This window comes from Cataglyphis hispanica, chromosome 24, assembly GCF_021464435.1.
Source record: "Cataglyphis hispanica isolate Lineage 1 chromosome 24, ULB_Chis1_1.0, whole genome shotgun sequence".
Classification (NCBI taxonomy): domain Eukaryota; kingdom Metazoa; phylum Arthropoda; class Insecta; order Hymenoptera; family Formicidae; genus Cataglyphis; species Cataglyphis hispanica.
Genome location: NC_065977.1, coordinates 1,495,661 through 1,516,380, shown reverse-complemented (window position 1 = coordinate 1,516,380; position 20,720 = coordinate 1,495,661). Strand labels below are relative to the sequence as shown.

General features: G+C 28.7%; 2 protein-coding genes across 7 annotated transcripts; both read left to right on the top strand.

Moving 5' to 3' along the window:
• The first annotated feature begins 4,696 nt into the window (after positions 1-4,696).
• On the top strand, positions 4,697-13,834 carry LOC126858160 (adenylate kinase isoenzyme 5). Of its 3 annotated transcripts, none has more exons than XM_050608247.1 (12): positions 4,697-4,944; positions 6,046-6,588; positions 9,288-9,455; positions 9,650-9,760; positions 10,009-10,151; positions 10,297-10,479; positions 10,647-10,769; positions 10,855-11,014; positions 11,268-11,536; positions 11,610-11,774; positions 11,996-12,266; positions 12,517-13,834. In XM_050608247.1, exons 2-12 carry the CDS (start codon positions 6,567-6,569, stop codon positions 12,756-12,758), a joined length of 1,857 nt encoding a protein of 618 aa, XP_050464204.1. In that variant the 5' UTR covers positions 4,697-4,944; positions 6,046-6,566; the 3' UTR covers positions 12,759-13,834. The 3 variants fall into 3 exon arrangements, with proteins under 3 accessions (XP_050464204.1, XP_050464206.1, XP_050464203.1); XM_050608249.1 differs by having other exon boundaries at positions 4,697-4,974; positions 6,228-6,588; XM_050608246.1 differs by having other exon boundaries at positions 4,697-4,974.
• A 3,016-nt stretch (positions 13,835-16,850) lies between these two features.
• Positions 16,851-20,126, top strand: LOC126858230 (E3 ubiquitin-protein ligase RNF34). Of its 4 annotated transcripts, none has more exons than XM_050608379.1 (7): positions 16,851-17,217; positions 17,335-17,420; positions 17,792-17,984; positions 18,408-18,519; positions 19,148-19,484; positions 19,569-19,749; positions 19,869-20,126. In XM_050608379.1, the coding sequence occupies exons 1-7, from the start codon at positions 17,202-17,204 to the stop codon at positions 20,042-20,044; spliced, it is 1,101 nt and encodes a 366-aa protein (XP_050464336.1). In that variant the 5' UTR covers positions 16,851-17,201; the 3' UTR covers positions 20,045-20,126. The 4 variants fall into 4 exon arrangements, with proteins under 4 accessions (XP_050464336.1, XP_050464335.1, XP_050464338.1 ...); XM_050608378.1 differs by having other exon boundaries at positions 16,857-17,217; positions 19,127-19,484; XM_050608381.1 differs by having other exon boundaries at positions 16,858-17,186; positions 19,127-19,484.
• The last annotated feature ends 594 nt before the right edge of the window (positions 20,127-20,720 follow it).

Below are 20,720 nucleotides of genomic sequence, written 5' to 3'. Positions count from 1 at the left end.
AATATGCGAAACTATAATCTATCATCTTCGAAATTATAATCAAAATTTCTATATAAGAATTAGAAATTTGTTGCATCTTGCAAACTTAATTTATTCCTTCCATTTGAATCGTCATCCAGCATGTCTACTGAAAATCACAGGTATTTTCATACATATATATATATATATATATATATATATATATATATATATATATATATATATTATGGATCTGATATAAAAGACATGTTGCGTAAAAATTACATTAATTACAGTTATTCTACATTAGATAAATTATGTGATATGAATGTATATTGAAATAGGAGCAATTTAAAATTGATTCCGTCCAATATTGTTCTGTTTTTACTTGATATTTGATGAGTAGCACACACAAAGACAGAATAATACATATCAGGCATCAATAATTGGTTTCTAATTCCGACAATTCTGAGCATAAAACCCAAATATTTAATTATCATCCAATCATCTCTCTCTTTCTCTTTTAGTGTGGATTGTAAAACAGTCTAATTGTTTTTTAATGTTTTTTTTTGTCGTTTAGTTCTTAATATTTAATGCTTTAATGGACGAGAAATATTACATGTGTATACAATATATATAATCTATTTTCTTTATCCTAATTCGATTTATGATTGGCGGAGCAATGAATAATTACGCGCATACAAGTTTCTGTGAATCGCATTATCAAAATATAAATATATTAATATACGGAAATACGGCCACGTCACTTCTAATTCGACAAGATAGAATTATGCAAGAGTCTATGATTGAACCAGCTGTATGTCAGTCTGTCGTACGAAATAATTTATCCTGTATGCTTGTATACTATAATGTACTAACTTATTTATACTTAATGAAATCGTCATCATTATCGTTGTTACAAAACAGAAGGAAGCAAATAAATATTTGAAGTATATTTATTTATTTAACAAATCATTTCTATCGAGAAATAAGTAATTAAAAAATATATTTTGTTGTAGAAGTGCTTTAAAAAAATGAGCTTCTCTTTTCTATTAAAGAAAAAAATTGGAAAAAAATATATTACTCTTGCATATTAATATATTATTATCATAAATGTTATTGATGATTTAATAGAATTTTATACTGTGTTTTTATTACTAACGAAAATTTTATTATTTGATATCTATAATTTGAAAAATTTTTCGCGCAAAGTATCTCTTCTTTTCTTTACAAAGACAGCTTGTCATTTCTTACTTATTTTTTATATAAACACAGTGACTTCAAATATTATAAATTACGTCATTGTGCTCAAATGAGTAAGAAATATAGGTTTATATCATTTGGATGAAACTATTGTATTATTCTTGATAGTTATATGTCATGAAACATCAGTTTCTCGTTAAATTCCAATTAAATTGACATACGTTTCTATACATTCAGTCGAGCGTAGTAAAGTGGGTTAGATGGCTTTATATAAGCATATAATTTCTTGAAGCAGAACCGATAACAGGTAATTGTTAAATATTCATGGTGAGTCGATCGGTCTTATATTGCCAGCGTACTTTATGCTAAAGTGATACCTTGAAAATGACACTTATCTATATATGCCCTTGTAATAATTCATATGCATTTTCATAATTTAATTACGTTAGAAAGTGCAGCTTAGAAATTTGTTACTTTCCTGAAGATTTACCTCAGAAAAATACAGATCGAAAAAAATATTAGATTTCTATTAGACATATATATATATATATATATATATATATATATATATATATATATATATATATATATATAGACGTCTATAGACATCTAATATACATTTTTTCGATCTGTATTTCTCATTGAGATTCTATTTTATTATTAAAACATGCGATAATGATTTAAAATCGCATTTCAAAGCGGATTTCATAAGTGGATTTAACTTTTATTGATACCGCAAATAATGTAGTTTTATTTATAAAAAAAAACCAACTTATGTGTGTATAAAATACAAAAACTATGCGACCTTGCATAAATTTTATCTTGTTTCTTTTATATTTACATCTTCAAAATTTCTGTATATATGACATATAAAATTGTTTATTAAAATAATTTTTATGAACATATAGAGAGAATATAAATTTTCATCATACATCATAAAAAATACATTCTCTCTCTCTCTCTCTCTTTCTTTCTCCCTTTTGCTCTGATAAGAAAACAAGAAGAAAAAGAGAATGACTTTTTTATACTCTACGAAAATATATTTTCTTATTAATTTTTTTACTTATGCATAAATGTATATTATTTTTAAAATTAAAACACCCACTTATAATATTCAAATATTTTATTTAATTCATTTGCTTTCAAATATTTTATTTAATTTATTTGCTTAATCTATTCTCCATCAAATTCAATACCTATAATCATTTAATGTTTTTCCTAATTTAGCACACTCACAGCTATAAATTTTGTCCTATCGGCGTTTATCTTTAATTTTTACTTACTACCGAATTACATGGCAATTTTTTATATATCATCATTAATTATTTATCGTGATAATATCATTTATAAAATTATACTCAGCAATAGTATATTAATTACATTTTTAAAGATATGTCTAATAATATTATTGATATAGATTACAAATAAAAATAAATCCTAAAAGATAAACTGATCTTTATATTAAATATTGTGGTTTAAATAAATGAGAGTATTGCGAATAATCAATAAAGATCAATTAAATGTAAAAGTATAAAAATTAAATAATATATTATTTTATGAAAAAAAGTATGTGTATCAACTTTCCAGATAACACATGTCTGTAAAAGATGTCTAAAAAATAATTTAAAGATGTCTCTTATCCTTTAAACATCTTTAAGATGTCTTTTGGCCCTTTTGTGCTGTTCGGATTAGCACTCATCTATTAACAAAATGTCTTTAAATTATAAAAGTGTCATATCGAGACAGATCAATTATCTACGTGTATTGATACTATCTATTATCCATGGAAAGTAAATAATGAATATCATACAGCATATAATATTTTATATGTCAATCTTCAATCGAAGAGTCGAATATCTATTGCCCATAAGCATGTAAATGTTCTGAGAAATATTAATAGTTTTTATTGGTTTTTTTTACTATATTATCTTGATGCGTAAAATTTGTATTAATTAAATTTTATGTAAAATATAAATATATGTAAGGATCGAAATTATTGAAATTATAAAATTAAACGTATTAATAATCAAACGTTAAATCTTCATGTTGATATCGTGCTAATCATGATCGACATGAAGATTGAATGTTTAAGTACTAGCACGGAATGTATGAAATATCTCATAAATTATTCAATTTGTGACGACCTTAACACTTATACGCAGGATAATGAAATGATTTATTTTATGTAAAAGTATTATTAATTTATCAAAAGATTTTATATAAAAGGATTATTAATTTCATCAAAAGAAAGAAAACCATTTTATTTTACCATTTCCTTCCTTTTAATTAAAACTATTATTTAGTTTTTAATTTCTAAAATTACAGCATCTAATTACATACATATCCACAATGCAATATGTGTGTAACAGTATATTATTCAGTTAGATTTAGATGGAGAGAGATCAATAAAAAGATACGACATAAATTTTAAGTAAATAATTTAATTTAGAAACACTGTGAGTTTGTACGAACAAATTTTTATCAATTGATGAATTTTTATAGAAAGGCCATCTTCGTCGATAATATCTTACGTTACAATAATTCTAGCTAGAACATTCGAGCATAGTTATGGCTATAGTTAATTCTCGGGTATAGAGAAAGGACAGAGATAGAGCTAGAGAGGTACACATATGGAATTTAGACGATTCCTAAACTCTTTTATATTGCGAATGCCTTCTCTTGTTATGGTTCTTATATATTCCTCCTTCGATCGATTGTAAAACGAGATCATAAATTTCGTATTAGTCCCATGCGTTAAATGCCTGACACATTCTTGTTCCTGTGTAGTACCCGGACGAACTATCACTGCAGCTGTCACTCTTCTGACAGATCCCACGAAAATATACATATAAGTGCGCAAATTAGCAATTTTGTTATAAAAGAGCGACTGCAAACTCTTTATTGCGGCAGAAGGCGATCTATTTCTATTCTACATTTTCCAACGAAGCAAATTATCATAAGCTACTTTACAATTATTAAAAATTATACATTTTTGCGTTGTAAATTATTTCACGTTGATTGGATCTATATAAAGCTATAAGACAAATACGTAGAAAACGAACGAGAGGATTCAAAGAGGGAAGCGTAGAAGGGTGAAGAAATGATGAAAACGTTGCTTTTTTCTAGAGCGCTTCTTTCTCTTATCGTACAATATTATCTAATATTACGTAGTAATGACAATTAAGCAAACGAAATTTAAGCAAATGATATTTGAACGCATTATTATCCGCGTTCCCCGCCTGCTCACTCGCTCATCGCACCCCCGGTTCGAGAACAGTCACGCCGGCAGGGAACTTGACATTGAACCCTCCACATTACGTCCCATCACGCGTACATACATACACGCGGCTTCACTCACACGTATTCGCGCGTCCATTATTCCGGCTATATGCAAAGTACATGCACGAGGGTATAAAAGAATCGGGGCGCTTGCGCCGTATCCATGACGACAAGTGGTTCTTACCACTCGAGCACGACCTCTATTCGTTCCTGACAAATCATTATAGCATTATCGTGCGCGTTGTATAAGAAAGCTAAGGGCGTAAAAACTCGGTTGCACAAAAGCGTCGTGACTCATAGTCGTTTGTGTTGTCGCGCGCGACGCAAAGCCGGTGGTCTTTCTGGGTGAACGGGAAGCTGGAGTGTGTTTTCCAATCCTTCGAGTTCGCCGATGTGTAATAATCGGTTCCCTTTGACTCAAAGGAAAACGTGTGAAATTTATCTTCGTTATCGATGAGAGATCGATCGTTGAACTCGAAAGTTTTCGGTGCTTCATTTATCCCGGTATAATAATCGCATTCGCATTTTTATAAGGTAATGCAATCGAAAGAGATCTTGCAATTTTGCGCGTTCCCGCCTTCTTGTTAACTGCTATTCGATATCTATTCGCGGTATTGTGCCCTTGGAATGAATGCAATGAAAGATCTCATTTCACTTTACAGTTTAATTTTATATACGGGGAGATCCGTGTATTTTATAAAAATCGAAGATTTCCGCGAAATGTGTAGAGAGACTCTTCGACGCAAAGCCCGTTAACATTGCAATCAAGAGTCCGTTGTATGTTATTATTGGAAAAAGTTGGATGATAGCTGATTGCGTTTCATTATCATTTAGAAGTTGAAAATATAATCGTGTATAGCTTTACATAGTATTTGACAATTTCATGCTGGTACGAAAGATTATTTTACGACGAAAGATTGTAGAATATATACGTGTATATTTAACTTAAAAAAATTACATGATAAAAAAGTGGTCATTAAATATAGCGTTAAATAATTTGCGTACTTGTTAAAAACTTCTGTGACTGGATACACTTTTAGCTTTGCCAATATGTTAGTAAAGAGACAAGTAAAGATTTTTCCATGAAAAGATTTCTTAACGTTATTCAAAAAGAATATATATAATTATTTTACTTATAAATGTTATAAGCAAAATTTGTTTTAATGTGTTCAAAAGGAAAGAGACAAAATTCTTTTATTTTTTTTCTCATATGTTCTTTTTACGTTTCTCTTTCTTTTTTAAAAACGATTTCAAAAAGTTTAATACATAATTATCTGATTTTGTTTTAAAGTTTTTAATAATTAATTATCTATTATTTTACAATAATTTAACAAAGATTTTTCTGTAATTAATAAATATAGTAATTCGTTCATTATGATAATATCTTTTTCTTTTTTTTTTTTGTTTGACACAATTAACAATAGTTATTAAAATGCACCGTGCTCCAATTTAAACTTTCCTAAAAATAAATATAGTATGTATAAATACAAAAATATATATTATTAATACGGACAATCTATTATACATTCAAGAACAAATATTCAAAAGTTACAATTTTTCAAAAATTATACATATATTGTAAAATTGACGACATATGATTTTCAGGGTGCTCGCAATTTCCTCGTTCTTATCCAAGAGTCGCGCATGATATAAGATGACATTTGAAATGAAGATGATTGTAATGATTTGTTGTGGATTCCTCGGATAAATTTTTGAAAGTCCAATGTGGACAGTGATTTTACTTGGTTTTATTCTCAAATGCTTATTAAGGAAGTTACGTCGAATAGATTCGACGCGAATCAACACGTGGCAGGTGCACACGCCTCCGTCATTAGGGCATCGCTTTGTAGCGAAGAAAATTAAATTCCACGGATAAAATCGAATTGAACTTGGACAATTAAACTAGTGTACATTTGTCGAGGCAATTTTCGATTACAAAAAATCGATTAAAAAAACCGTCGAATAATAAAACGCTGAATACTTGTCACTAATGTGAAAGTCTCGTGAGGTCACATACTGCGTATGGTTCTTCAGAACTTCACGCGTGTTGAAGCAGGGATGAATTCATCTGCCAGAAGCATGTGAATGTAAATGGCCGTGGAAGGATTGTCCTCGAACGACTTACTATGGGCATCTGCCTTGACACTGGTTAGTACACGAATAACTAATTATTATTTTGTATAAGTTAGCAAGCTCCGGAGATTTCACGGAGATTCTCTAGTCAAATAATCCGAGATGTTTCAATCTTTTAACGTACGGAATAATATAACAAAAATTCAATTTTGATCTAATAATTACATATTTTAATTTAATAAACATTTTGAAAATATTAAATGTGTCTTTGTTTGAAAAAAGGAGACTTTCAATCAATCAATTTATTATTCTGTATTAAAAGTAATAAAGTAAAATTACATCAAAATATATCATTATTATATATTACATATTTATTACATATTTTATGTAATATTTAATAAATAAACATTTTATAAAAAAAAATTGATAATAAAAATAAGTATAATAAATTATAATTCATATATGAGTTATAAAGTAGCAATTATAATATTTTTGATATTTTAATTTTACTATTTTTGTACATGAAATGATAAGAGAATCCGATTTATATAACAAAAACAACATTTGGTTAAAAATAAATTTGTTTTGTTTAAAAACACATATAATCTTAAAATTTTGCAATTGAAACAAAAGTGTGCCGTTAAGAGAATATTTTCTTTCAAAATCAAATCAAAACTTTCTCTATTCTGAGAATTTTAATTTTTCATTTTTAATATCTATGAAAAAAACTTGAACGCAAGACGCGCAATAATATATAACATTTATGATTATCGTGAATATATTATCACGATCAATATTGCAGAAGTGACACTGTCGTACGGTCAGAAAGACTTTCCTCGCCGTCGTAGTAAACTTATCAGGGAATACACGCGATTCAATTCACAGCATATATCTGCTGTATAGTTTAATTAATTAACTTTAAATTAACTAATAATATAACGTTATTAATAATTAATGTTATTAATAAATGAATAGACATAGAATAATGCGATTTTTTTATAATACATATTAAAAGATCAATAACATACAAAATTAAAAATTCCATATTTTTACACATCATTCAAACAATAGATACATTAAACGCATTGAATTATTCCTATCAGTGTAATATGCAGTAAAATATCTAATTTAAAAATTTGTATATAATTTTTGGCGCAAAAAAATATTCCTAATTAAAAAGATTATATATATACATATATGTATAAAACATCTATAAAAAATAGAATTTTTTTTAAATAATAATAAAAAATATATAACATATAATATATAATTAAATATAGAGAAATACTGTATGTATTTTCACAATATAGTTAGTATAATATTTTTTTTCCATTACATTCTTCGATCTGTTTAATTTTTAATAGTAAAATCACATTTGATTGATAAAAAATAATTATTAATTATTAATTTTAAATACATTTTTTATCTTACAAAAATATATTTGTCTTTAACAATCAATGAAAAAATGTTTCTTTGTCGGCAAGAAGATTCAATGCTAGCATAAAAAAAGCTTGGCATACATTTTTTATATTTTTTTGAAATATTAATTTTCTTTACTAAAGATATTTCTTTATTTTCTATACTAGATATAAAATGAAATTATTTTATGAGATCCATATATTTCGGATTAATCAATATAAGTTTGAATATACGCATTCATTTGATCTTTCACTGTTTTTTTTTTTTTATTTTCAAATACTCGACAAAAATTTATCTATTAAAATATACATTTATTTGTCTATTTAGACATTTTAATGTCTTTTTAAAATGATAGAACAAGAAGAATGCTAAATATTTTTATTTGTGAAAAGAAATTGTTTCCTTACATATATGCATATATATTGTAATCAATTTCTATATTTATAAAAATTGATCAACATTTTGAATTTTGTTTAAATAGAAGCATATCAGAGTTCGGTCCCCGTGCAGAGTGTGATTCCCTTTATTTATATCATACTCTCATCTAAATATGATGATTCTTCATATTTTTCTTGGTAAAGACGCAAATAAAAACAAATCTGAATTTGTATATACGATAATATTTAAGATTATAAATATTTGACTTATAAATCGAAGTGATTAACTTGACGTCACGTGCGTCACATAGTGAATAATGCATTCAAGTGCAACAATACATATTTTATATTATGGCGTCCACTTTTATCTTCGGTTTTGTCACGCAACGTAATCAACAGAATGCGAATCGAATGTATAGACTAAAGTTATGTTATCGATATAGCAGTCACTTTATACACAATGATAAGCGGAAAGCAAATGCATAATAAATATTGCGAAGTAATATTTGTTATCAAGCGCATCCTTATGTAATATAATATATCAGCTTTGCAATCGTAGAATACTAATTAGACTTTTTTGTAAATTGGTAAATAGAGCTTGAAACAGTCAATATTTTTTAAATTATTTATATACATACGTTGTAATTATTATAGAAGCATTAACATTAATTGAAATCAAAATTTTTCTAATTTTAGTCAATAAAAATGTTTATTCAAATTTTCTGTTGGAGAGAGAATGAGAGAAAGATGTGATACGCTATAAATAAAATTATGCTATAAATTAATTAAAATTAATAAAATTAAATAAAATTATTAAAGGCAATTTTAATAAAAGATGCTTTGTCTAATTTTTCTTTTAAAATAAATAAATTGTCTGAATGGTGCGCGAAAATCTCTATGTTAAAAATGAATCGTATATCTTTGTGATGCGTATAAATATTAATACTTTTTATCAAATAACACATTAATATATTTCAGATCAGCAACATGGATCGCAGGTGTTCGAGGAAAGCGATGCTCGAGCTACAGGAAGATGGAGAGGCGAGGCAGGTCTTTTGGCAACTCCACCAGATGGACATTTTCCGAAGCAAAATGTTGGTCCAGTTAAATTCGAAATACCAAAAGTTCCCGTTATATTTGTCCTTGGTTTGTATTAATCACTTTGCTTTTTCTACGCATAATCGGGGATACAGTGATCTATATTGTTTCCGTAAATCTGTATTTTTATACGAGACCAGGTGGCTTGAAAGAATCTGATATCGTTGAATATTTATAGTTAAGTACTATTTACAAAACGATTTTTTTCGCGATATTCTATGTTCTACGATTATCTCGTACAGGCGGTCCCGGTAGTGGTAAGGTGACATATTGCGACAATTTGATACAAGAGAAAAAGGGAATAACGCATATCAACATGATGGATCTTCTTCAACAATATGCACTAGGGAATGGTTTGTAATTTTCTTTTATATAGTCATATATTATAATCGTAAATATTGAAATTATTATACACTTATAAATATATGTGTGCGTGTGCAGTATAAATTATATATCGCATGATTTCTAAGAGCATATAAATTAATCATCTCAATCTTTTCATTCGAATAACGACATCATATTTTGTAAATACTTTCTAAGAGATAAATGTTTATATATTCGTATGCAATATAACATATTTCAACTATTTATTTATTTGTAGATATGCAGGATTTTGGACAACTTAGTAGTAAGACTGTCACAGAAGTACTCATGCTCGAGATAAAAATGTCCCCGGGAGCCAAAGTCTTTCTTGTAAGCGGATATCCGCGAAATATGCGTGACGTAGTGGAATATGCCGAAAAAGTGAGTGTCTTTTTTATGAATAGATATTCTTATTAATTAAAAAAAATAAATTAAAATATTATGTCTTCCCTAATTTCAATTATGTACAATATATAGCAATGATATAGCAATTTAAACATCAATATACATGTAATATTATTTGTAGATAAAAATCGTCAACGGCGTCATTCTTATATCGTGGAGACAAGAAGTATTGGAAAGACAAATTGATTTCGGTGCTCAACTCGGTCACGTCATCATCGGATTGGCTAGAATGGAGTTGCATAATTTTTACAGGAATGTCATGCCAGTCGCGGAATATTTTGATCAAAGTGGAATGTTACTTGAGGTAAAACAAAAAAAAAAGAAAATTTGCTATTGATGCATTCCAAATTCTCTTGATGTTATTACGGCGATAATAATAATTTTCAAGCGTCTAATTTATGAATTACGCTTAAAAATTGGTGTATATTTATTACATTTATATAAACAGAAATAAAAATTTTCTATATGTAGGTAAATGGAGAGCGTAATCCGAGTGAGGTCTATGTTAGTTTTCGGGATGCCGTTCTTAGAATTCTCGGCATGTCAAGCGGCGAGAATCGTGATCAAGATATACCTCAATCTTTAGAAGCCGAGGTAAGCTTACGTTAAATTTTTACAGTGTTCTTTGACGGATTCTGTCGACTAATGGTCTGACATTTTGCTGCCTCATTGTTCTTAGGTCGAAGTGGAAAGGAGAAAAGAATCGATTACGAGTCCACCGCTACCGAAGCAACAAGTCGTAGCATCTATGACGACGCAATCGCCGGTACACATAAATGCGCCATTGAAAACCGCGAATAAACCGAGAAAAGGATTACCAGCATTTATCTGGGTGATAGGTAAAAATCTGATGCAAATTATAAGATCGCAAAATCATAGAAAATAAGGCATCGTTAAACATGTTTTTTATTAATAATAAAAATTTAATAACACCAAGACTCAAATAATATCTAATAAATTGATGAGTCAATTAATTGATTAATCAACAAATTGAACAAATTCGTATGTTTTTTTTCTTTTTTTCCACTCTATCAATCGTAAAGCTTATTGCTGACTTATCCTATACATCATGTATGTAATATCATATGTTAGGTGGACCGGGAAGTAATAAAGCGGCTCTTTGCACCCAAGCCGTTCGCAATATGCCAGGCTGGATACACGTAAGTATCGGGGAATTGTTAAGAACAATGGCATCGTCGAATATGATTGTGAACGACGCCATCGTTTCGGGTGAGATGGTACCGCATGACATCGTGATGCAACTTGTGGAGCAACAGATCCTTCTCAATCGAGACACGGATGGTATTGTCATGGATGGATATCCGAGAGACTTGAATCAAGTGCAAGAATTCGAAAGCAAGGTAAAATTATTCATTTCACACCATGAAACGGCAAATCATAATTATTATCATTGATAAATCGTATGATTAATAGTTTGGACAAGAACCTCCGCTAGTACTACTCGATTGCTCCAAGCTGCAGCTCGGGAGAGGAAGACTGGACGACAGTGTTTCGGCATTTAGGAAAAGATTGGAGCTCTTTCGCGAGGTATCTCTTCCCATGCTGAAAACACTGGACAACGACAATCGTTTAATAATTGTACGTTTAAATGATCCTTACTTTGTAACATTTTAATCGACGCGACGATTAACGTAAAAAGGCATTGTGTAAATTCCTGTAAAAAGACATTTTCCTGATCATTAGGGAAAATTTTATTTATCTCCGTTATAGCTAAAAAATCATACGATTATTTTAGAGATTAATAAGATTACACTCAATTTTTTATACAAAATACGATGTGATTATTATCTTTTGGATAGGTGGATGGAGATACGGATGTGCCTAGCGTGCAGCAGGATTTTGCCGCTGCGTTGTATCAGCTGATGCATCGGGCACGTCGCAAGGAGGAGGAAAATCTCCATGATGCAGATATGCCGACAATCGAAGGTCACCCAAACGGAATACACGCCGTGACCGATCAAACTGAACGTGCCACATCTAACAATGTTATCAAGCGGATGGTCAACGGCGTGTCTAATCACATTGGAAACGGGATCGATGCGAAAAAAATTAATGGAATTACCGCTCAAGGTATAATTATTTAATATATATATATATATATATATATATATATATATATATATATATATATACAGGATATTTCAGATCTACTGCACTTGTTAATTTTTGTAGATTTTTGAGATCATTTGAAGATAATTTTTTCTCAACAAAAATGTATCAATAACAAATAATAATCATTATATGTCATTAATATATATATGCGTGCGTCTTTTTGTGTTAGCGCTAACATATTTTCATTTTTTTTTCTTCTATTTATTAGGAATAGGCGCTATCTCTAATGGCGTATTGAACAATATGAAGCATATTCATCAGAACGGTCATATTTATCAAAATGGCACTGTAAACGGGACAGTACATATGCTGCAGAATGGTGCAGCGCATCTAGCCAACGGCATTGGCAACAATAAAGTTGCGCCGGCGGTCAACAACTATTTGCCAAAGGATCCAATCAAGAAAATGTACAACGAAGTCGAAGGTTATCAGCAGAATCTTCACATGTAAACGTGATATGCCAGTCTACGTGACATCTTTTTTTTTTAAATATCATTGAAGACTTTCACTTGTTAATGTTGTACGAAAGAGCCACAGATTTGGGATGGCCTCAGACTTTCTATCGACAACTTTGTTGATAGTTATGCTCGCGCGTCGCGTCTTTTAGCGACAAGTGTATTAATATAATATGGTGCCTTAGAATAAATACCTACTATTTAAATAGTTTGATTAATAAATACGTACATTTACTAAATATAAAAAGCCAAATAATTATGAATGTGTATTATAACAGGATGACATTTTTCAAGGCTCGATTTCGAAATAATGAAAATGCAAAATAAGCGTCTACTTCTAAGCAAGAATTTATAGAGCAATGCGTGCCGGCAAGCATAGATGTATATTTGTTAAATACTGGCTATTGGAAGATAGGATTTATATTGAACAATAAATTTGAATTCACAACACCTATATACAATACCTAAATTGCTACTTTATTTTTGGTTAACGTTCTATTAAAGAGAATCTTAATAAATGAAAGAGTCCAAATCAGTTTTGCAAAAGAATTATAAGTATAAAGTATTATGATATAAAATTGATATAAAATATATGGCAAATAAAAAATATTTCAAGCGCGCGTTATCGCAGAGACATTAAGTTTTGCCGGCTTGCACTGATCTACATGTATGTGTGTATGTATGTTTGTACATGCATGTATGTACTTGGAAGTCTAGGTACATATTATGATCTAGGAAATATATACCATGATCTAGACTTAAATCTAGACTTAATGTTTAGATACACTGTAAGCTAAATATTTTGTTAACATTGTTATAATTTATAAACTAATTTTAAGAGTTATGCTATATATAACATGAATATTAAGAAACATTTTTAGGCTTTAATCGAATGTATTATGAAGATTACATTGATACGCCGCGCCGCCAAATTTTTCAATTCTTACCTCACGATATCTCGATGACTGTTCGCTAGATAAAATGATGAAGGACTTTAAGACTCGATTTAGTCACAGAAGTTGCAATGATCATAACTTTGATTTACAAAAGTAAATTACTTATTTTATCAAAAATCGCCTTTAATTCAAATAATCTTCATATATAATATGTTAATACTCGTTTGTATTAACATTACAGTGCCTTAAAAGAGAAAAAAATCAAATAACATTATTGAAAATTATAATTTTTTTTAATAAAAAGAGATTTCTTTTTTTTCTTAAATATGTAAATACAATGAAAAATATATTAATAGTTTTCAAGTTATAAGTTATTAAAAGTAAAAGTATTTCTTAAAAAATTAGTTAATGTCTCGTAAAATATTTAAAAAATATTATTTTAATCAATAATATCTCTCTTATGATTTAATTACATTTCATGTGCGTATATGTGTGTGATAAAAATAAAAATTACAAATATATTACACATAAAAATAACAAATATTTTATAAATTTTACCATATATCAGTTTTATATTAATAATACTTTTGGGATACACACACATATAGTAGTTATATTAATTGCCAAATATAATTAAATTAAATAAAATTTTTGAGCACTATATCTTAAGCAACAAAACGGTTGCTTAAATACAATGTATTTATGCATCAGAATATCTTAGATCTTATATGATAAGATATATGAAAATTCAAATTATTCTATTCTATTCGTTATATCTTAAATAATAACATATTCTTTATCTTGCAATGTCATACATATTACAGGTGATTTAATTTATATGATTCAATTTATAAAATGCATATACTTATGTAATATATATTGTTTTTGTCAAGTATAAAGGAAGTTAATTTTCAGAACTCTGTTCTTATCGAAAAATTGAAAGAATGTGAAAGTTTTAATATAACTTGTAAATATTCTCTGTTGATGAAAAAAATATCTTTTAAATACGTATTTTCTAGTTACAATATATATTTCAGTCAAGTTAAGTATAAAATTTAGTAAGTTAAAAAAAAATCTTTTACGTTTTTTCGTTTTCTTAAAAACGAAGTAAGTTATATTAACTTCTTTTTATAAATTTAAAACGTAACTTTATTCATTTTTATATTTGACAACAAAAATATATATCAAATAATATTTGTTAGAAAAATATTATATATGATATTATATATAACGTTATGATTAATATGCTAGTGTAATGATAAGGGCGTATATAATGATTGTGTGTGTAACATCATTTAAGAAACGCGCAAGAAGAAGATGTACCTGATGAAAGTATCGAGATAATCGACTAAACACAATGTTGTGGTATAATTCAATCCGCGGGCGGATTTGTGCGATTTGTTAGACATTAAGTGAAACAATTTATAATGATATTTTTATCATCGCTAATAGAGAGAGATTGTTACATTTCTCACACCCACACACACACACACACACACACACGCACATATACATATACACACACGGATACATATAATATACCGCGTAATATATTTTCATTTTGAGAATCAATTTAATATTTGACATACATTATATAAACATAGCATTTAAATGCGATACCGATACATATATATTAAAAAAATACTTCATAAATCAATCTTTATTTCAAGAAAAAAATTTATAGAATAAATTAATTTTTTTATATTTGTTTAAATTGGCAATTTTTTTAAACATTGAAGAAATAACATCAAGATTTACATATTCAAAAAAAATTAATGTTAATCAAATAAGTTAATTTTCTCAGAAATATATTTAACATACTTATAAATATATGATTATTAGAGAATGAGAGAAGTAAATTAATCAAAATCTCTCTAAAGACTTATAAATACAATTATATTCAAGATAATAAGTTAAAGTGAAATTATAAAAAATATTTGCAATAAATTTTATTTTATTAAGTAAGTAGCATACAAGTTTTTTTTTATTTTATCACATATAAATAAAGTATTTTCTTATATATATAAATTCAGAAAGCAAAAAATTTCTAGATTTTATACAAATATGCCAGATTCATGATTATTATATATATCATTATATGTAATATGATCATTGTTATATATACATATAACAAAAAGCTTTTGAAATTATTTTATTGTTTAATCGAAGCACTAAAATTGTGAAGTTAAATTTTAGTATATAGCACTGTAGATAACAAAACAATATTTATTTATTAAATACTCTGAATAAGTCAATCTCAAAATGTGATAAAATGTTTATACTTGCTCTTTTGGTAATTAATGTAAAAGATTATCTTTAGATCATAAACTCGTATGTTACTTAAAATCATTTTTAATTATAAAATATTTATGTATGCATCTATATATTTTATGTTGTTTGCATTTAATGATTAAAATAGAAAAAAAAGGAGTCTATACTTTACGTTTAGTGTTACATGTATCTTTATAAATTATAACACAATATAAATATAGAAACACGAATAATTCATGTTATCTTTTTATTATATACATTTTTCCAATAACAATCAAAAATTAAATGTCACAAATGACTTGACACATCAAATCGCAATTTTAACGCGTATTATTATATATGTAATTTCAACGTTATCTTAGAATTTGAAGAAAATTATAATTCAGAAAATGCCGATAACGCAAGTTTTTTAAAATTATATCTATTGTTTTTATATTTTATATTCAAATTATATCTATTAAAATCATGTAAAAGGCATATGCTTAGAAAACATAAATGTTATTATGATGAAATATATCTGTATATATACTATATTTTATTATAAATATATATGCTTGCATTCAATTGGAAGCGAAAGTATATAACGCTAGAAATAATTTGATAGTTATTTGATCAAAGATATTTAAATCTTGTATCAATATATTAATATTAAACTGATAAGAGAATCACATAAAACATAGTATATACTTATTCGAGAAATTAATTTAATTAGATAATTATTAGATTAATTAGATTATAAAGATTAATTAGAAATTTTCACGGTAGAAAAAGTAATTGGAATAAAAAACTAATTTTATATATTATCGATAATCTCCGTATCGTGCATCGATATTCTCGATATGATAATAAGAGATTTGTTACACAGCTAGATGGTATAAGAAAAAAGATATATTATTAAATGATAAGAGGAGAGCGAAAGATGTTATCGCGATTTGTACAAAAGTTCGGGGCTTGGAGAAACGTGTCATATGATCAGTTGATGCATTATATTATGACATTCGAAATTTTTCAGTTTGATTACAAGAGTTGTAATAGCTCAGCGGATCAAGCGCGAGAAGAAGGGAAGAAAAAGAACAAGAAGAATAAAACGACAGCGACAGCGATAACGACGAGGACGACGACGTGTAGGGACATTCCTCACCGATCGGCGCTTTCGTTTTTCGTCCGCGACTCGCGATATCGTCGTCATCGGCCATACTGGACCGATAACAGTACACCATAGTTGCGATTGTGGTCGTGATATCGATTTAAAAAAGGTTACGCTCCCTATTATGTCGCCTCTACGACGTGCGTGTGTATAGCATTCATTCTCTCTATCGTAGATTTATGTAGAATGTATCATATGACTTTTATTCTGGTTGCTTCCTAATCTCACGGCGCGTTCGTGAAATTTCTTATTTTCAGGCCGACGAACGGGCGGCTCCGGAGATCCCTCCATCGAGATGGCTTGCGAGGCTTGCAGTGCAAAATTCAATTTATTTAAGAGAAAAGTGAGTGAACAGGCTTTTCCTACAGTGTTTTTGCACTGTATACTTGGATCTGAGATGACGATTCGACGAAATTTCGACTAACGCGGCCAACTACGCATATCATTTTTTGAGTGACGAAAGAAGACGCGTCTCTTTTGATATCATAAATGTCATCACAAATATCAATTCTTTTTTCCGCTAAATAACTTAGTGATTGACATTTTGTTTTCGGTGTTAAATATATCCAAGATCTTCCAAGGTTTTTTTAAGGATTTAAAGTGACATTTCCAGAAACTTTTCGCATCTTTGAATTAGGTCAAAATTCTCTGCTCAAAAGAAAAATTATTACATATGATACAAGTTTTTCTTTATATTCTATAATATATTTATAGAAACAATGCGCGGATTGTCTGAGGCACTTTTGCTCCGAATGTGTGATTAAACGACTGGACAAGGTGTTTACCTGCGACAGCTGTGGTGTGCTATCGAGGAGACCACTTGTAAGGAATCAGATCAGGCAAATACGCTCTAAGGATTTGCGTCAGTACCTTGTGGCGAAGAAAGTCTCTGTCAAGGGATGTGTTGGTATGTTGCTTATCAATATAATTCTGTGTAAAATACATCCTCTTAATAAATACTAACTCGTGAAAAATTTGAGGAATTTTTTTGTAACAAAATAAATCAAGAGAGAGATTTATAAATGAATTTTTTTCAAGTTCAGTCTATATCTAATATTTGAATGTTTTCAACTCTGATCTGTCCAATTTATGGAGAATACATATTTATAACATATCTATTATATATTTTTTAAATCTCTTTCTATTTGTTTCTATGAATACAATATTCAAAGTTTCTTCACAAAGTTACTTTGAAATTCAATATATTCTGAATTTATGAGAATGCATGTTCAATGATTAATACATGTATAATATCAAGTATTTAGAGTTATCATTGAAATGAAGATTGAACATACACTCTGTACAATTTTACCATACTTTGATTTTTCAGAGAAAGAGGACTTGGTACATTTACTAATGCTCTTTGCTAATGGAACTGACCCTTGCTCTAGTACTGACTATAGTACAAGTGCCGGGACGCAAAACGTTGCTGAAGAGCCACTGTATGTCACATTTTACATAGCAGCATGTACAAGTACTTTAACAATTTGAAGGCAAATTTTTTCGAGTAACGAAAATTTTCTCCATTTCCTTTATTTTAATTCGGATTGTTTTTCTCCATTTCCTTTATTTTAAATCGGATTGTTTTTATGACTTAAACATTTACATTTTATATAATTTTACTTTTTATATAAATTTTGAAACACTCATCTCTTGATACGTCAATATTTGTCGAGACTCCTTCATGCAAAGAAATTTTCTTGATATATATATATATATATATATATATATATATATATATATATATATATATATATGCCATCAATTATTGAGTTAAGATACTATAATGTATTACAATATGATCTAATAATTAACTTGCTTTGAAAAGTTTAAAAAAAAATAATCATACAGGAAGTATTTATATATGTATCTATTTGTTAGGTATATATTAAGCAGATTAATAGCTTCAGTTGTCACGATTGCTTTATCATTAATTTTATTAAAAAGAATGGCATAAAAATATTAATTTTTTATAAAAATCTTAAATGAATTAAAACACATTTTATGAGATAATATTTTAAAATAATACGTATACGTTTATGATTCCAGAGTATATTCCTCTTTGAATAGATCGGAAGACACACCGAATGTTAGTACTGCAAATGACGAACCGCGTGAAGACGCGCAGGCACAAGCACAACCCGCAAGAAGTGAAGATGTCGATATGGCGGAGGAGCCAAGCGAGAGCAGTCACAATAGTCCGATCATTAGCGTGCCAGTTAGCGATAGCGAATCGCCCGAAGAGGGACCGACGAAAAGTAATAACATTGAAATACAGGAAGTGTCGGAAACTGATAACAGTCCAATCGAGCCCCATATTACATCGGAGCCGCTAATTACCGAACATGAGGAAGTTTCCGAAGCATCAAATGAGAAAAAATCGGATATGGTTACAGAAATTCCTACGGTAAAGTAGACACCATTCACAAATCAATGTATACATTTATATACATACTGTATACTTGTTCTTCATAATTCTGTTTCCTTAAAGTGGTCGGATAGAGTACAATTGTCGGACATAAAGGAGGCGTCGGAACTGGAGTATCTAAATGTTAAACAATTAAAAAATTTGTTGAGTACAAATCGTGTAGATTACAAAGGCTGCTTAGAGAGGCAAGAGTTACAGAACAGAGTATCCAGATTATGGCAGGAGTACAAACAATCTAGACAAGGTAAGATCAAATATATTATATTATTAATGTGTATGTATGTAATTTATGTATATTTCGTTACTTTGAGTTATTTTGAAGAACATTGTACATTGTCTATTATCATAAATTAATTATTACAGACGTAGAAAAACTCAGCGAGGAAGAACTGTGTAAAATTTGTTGGGACGCTCCAATTGAATGCGTAATTTTAGAATGCGGCCATATGGCCTGCTGTATAAACTGCGGTAAACAAATGTCCGAGTGTCCGATATGCAAGCAGTACGTCGTTCGTGTTGTACGATTCTTCAAAGCCTAATGCTACAGTGACTAGAATATAGTTATGCGCGCGTAGTGGCTGATTATAGATCTATTTGTTATAGCCAAACTGGCTGCTCTAGAGTTCAACTCTGAACTAGAGCAGCCAGTTTAGCTATAAAGAATAGACTTTATATTTTCAAACTTGCGCGACAACACGCAATTTAAAATCTTTATTGTCATTTGTTACAAATAGATTGATTTCACAACTATCATCAAACGGAATCAATCTATGACAAGAAATCGAATCATGAAACACCAAGTTGATAAATTGCGCGATAAATTTATCGGCACATTTTGGTGAATAATGTAATATGGACGAATTCTATGTATATACGCGCGGCAGTTTGTATTTTTATTAAAATTCAGATTAACCTTTCGCTATCTGAAATATAGCTCTTTTTCCTAGACGGAGTACCGATGTACAGTCGATTTCTTCTACCGTTATATTATCGGGACCTAGACATAATATAAATAAATAATCATCAATGACATAAGAACTAAAAAGCGGGAATATATAATTAAAAGTTAATGAAAAGGATAACTAGAACAATTGAATGTTTAATTATATGAATATGTTAAATTTCAATTTTGCTAGAAATCACTCCTATAATCTTACTGTACAAGTATATCTTCTCTCCTTTTTTTTTACCCAGTTCTTAAATTATAAATATATA

Bases quoted from the DNA above. Each gene is read 5' to 3' on its own strand.
- LOC126858160 (XM_050608247.1), top strand. From the start codon at position 6,567: ATGGGCATCTGCCTTGACACTG. The intron at 10,480-10,646 runs GTAAAACAAAAA...TTCTATATGTAG, and splicing joins AAAGTGGAATGTTACTTGAG to GTAAATGGAGAGCGTAATCC. The intron at 12,267-12,516 runs GTATAATTATTT...TCTATTTATTAG, and splicing joins TAATGGAATTACCGCTCAAG to GAATAGGCGCTATCTCTAAT.
- LOC126858230 (XM_050608378.1), top strand. The intron at 17,421-17,791 runs GTGAGTGAACAG...ATATATTTATAG, and splicing joins TCAATTTATTTAAGAGAAAA to AAACAATGCGCGGATTGTCT. The intron at 19,485-19,568 runs GTAAAGTAGACA...GTTTCCTTAAAG, and splicing joins TGGTTACAGAAATTCCTACG to TGGTCGGATAGAGTACAATT.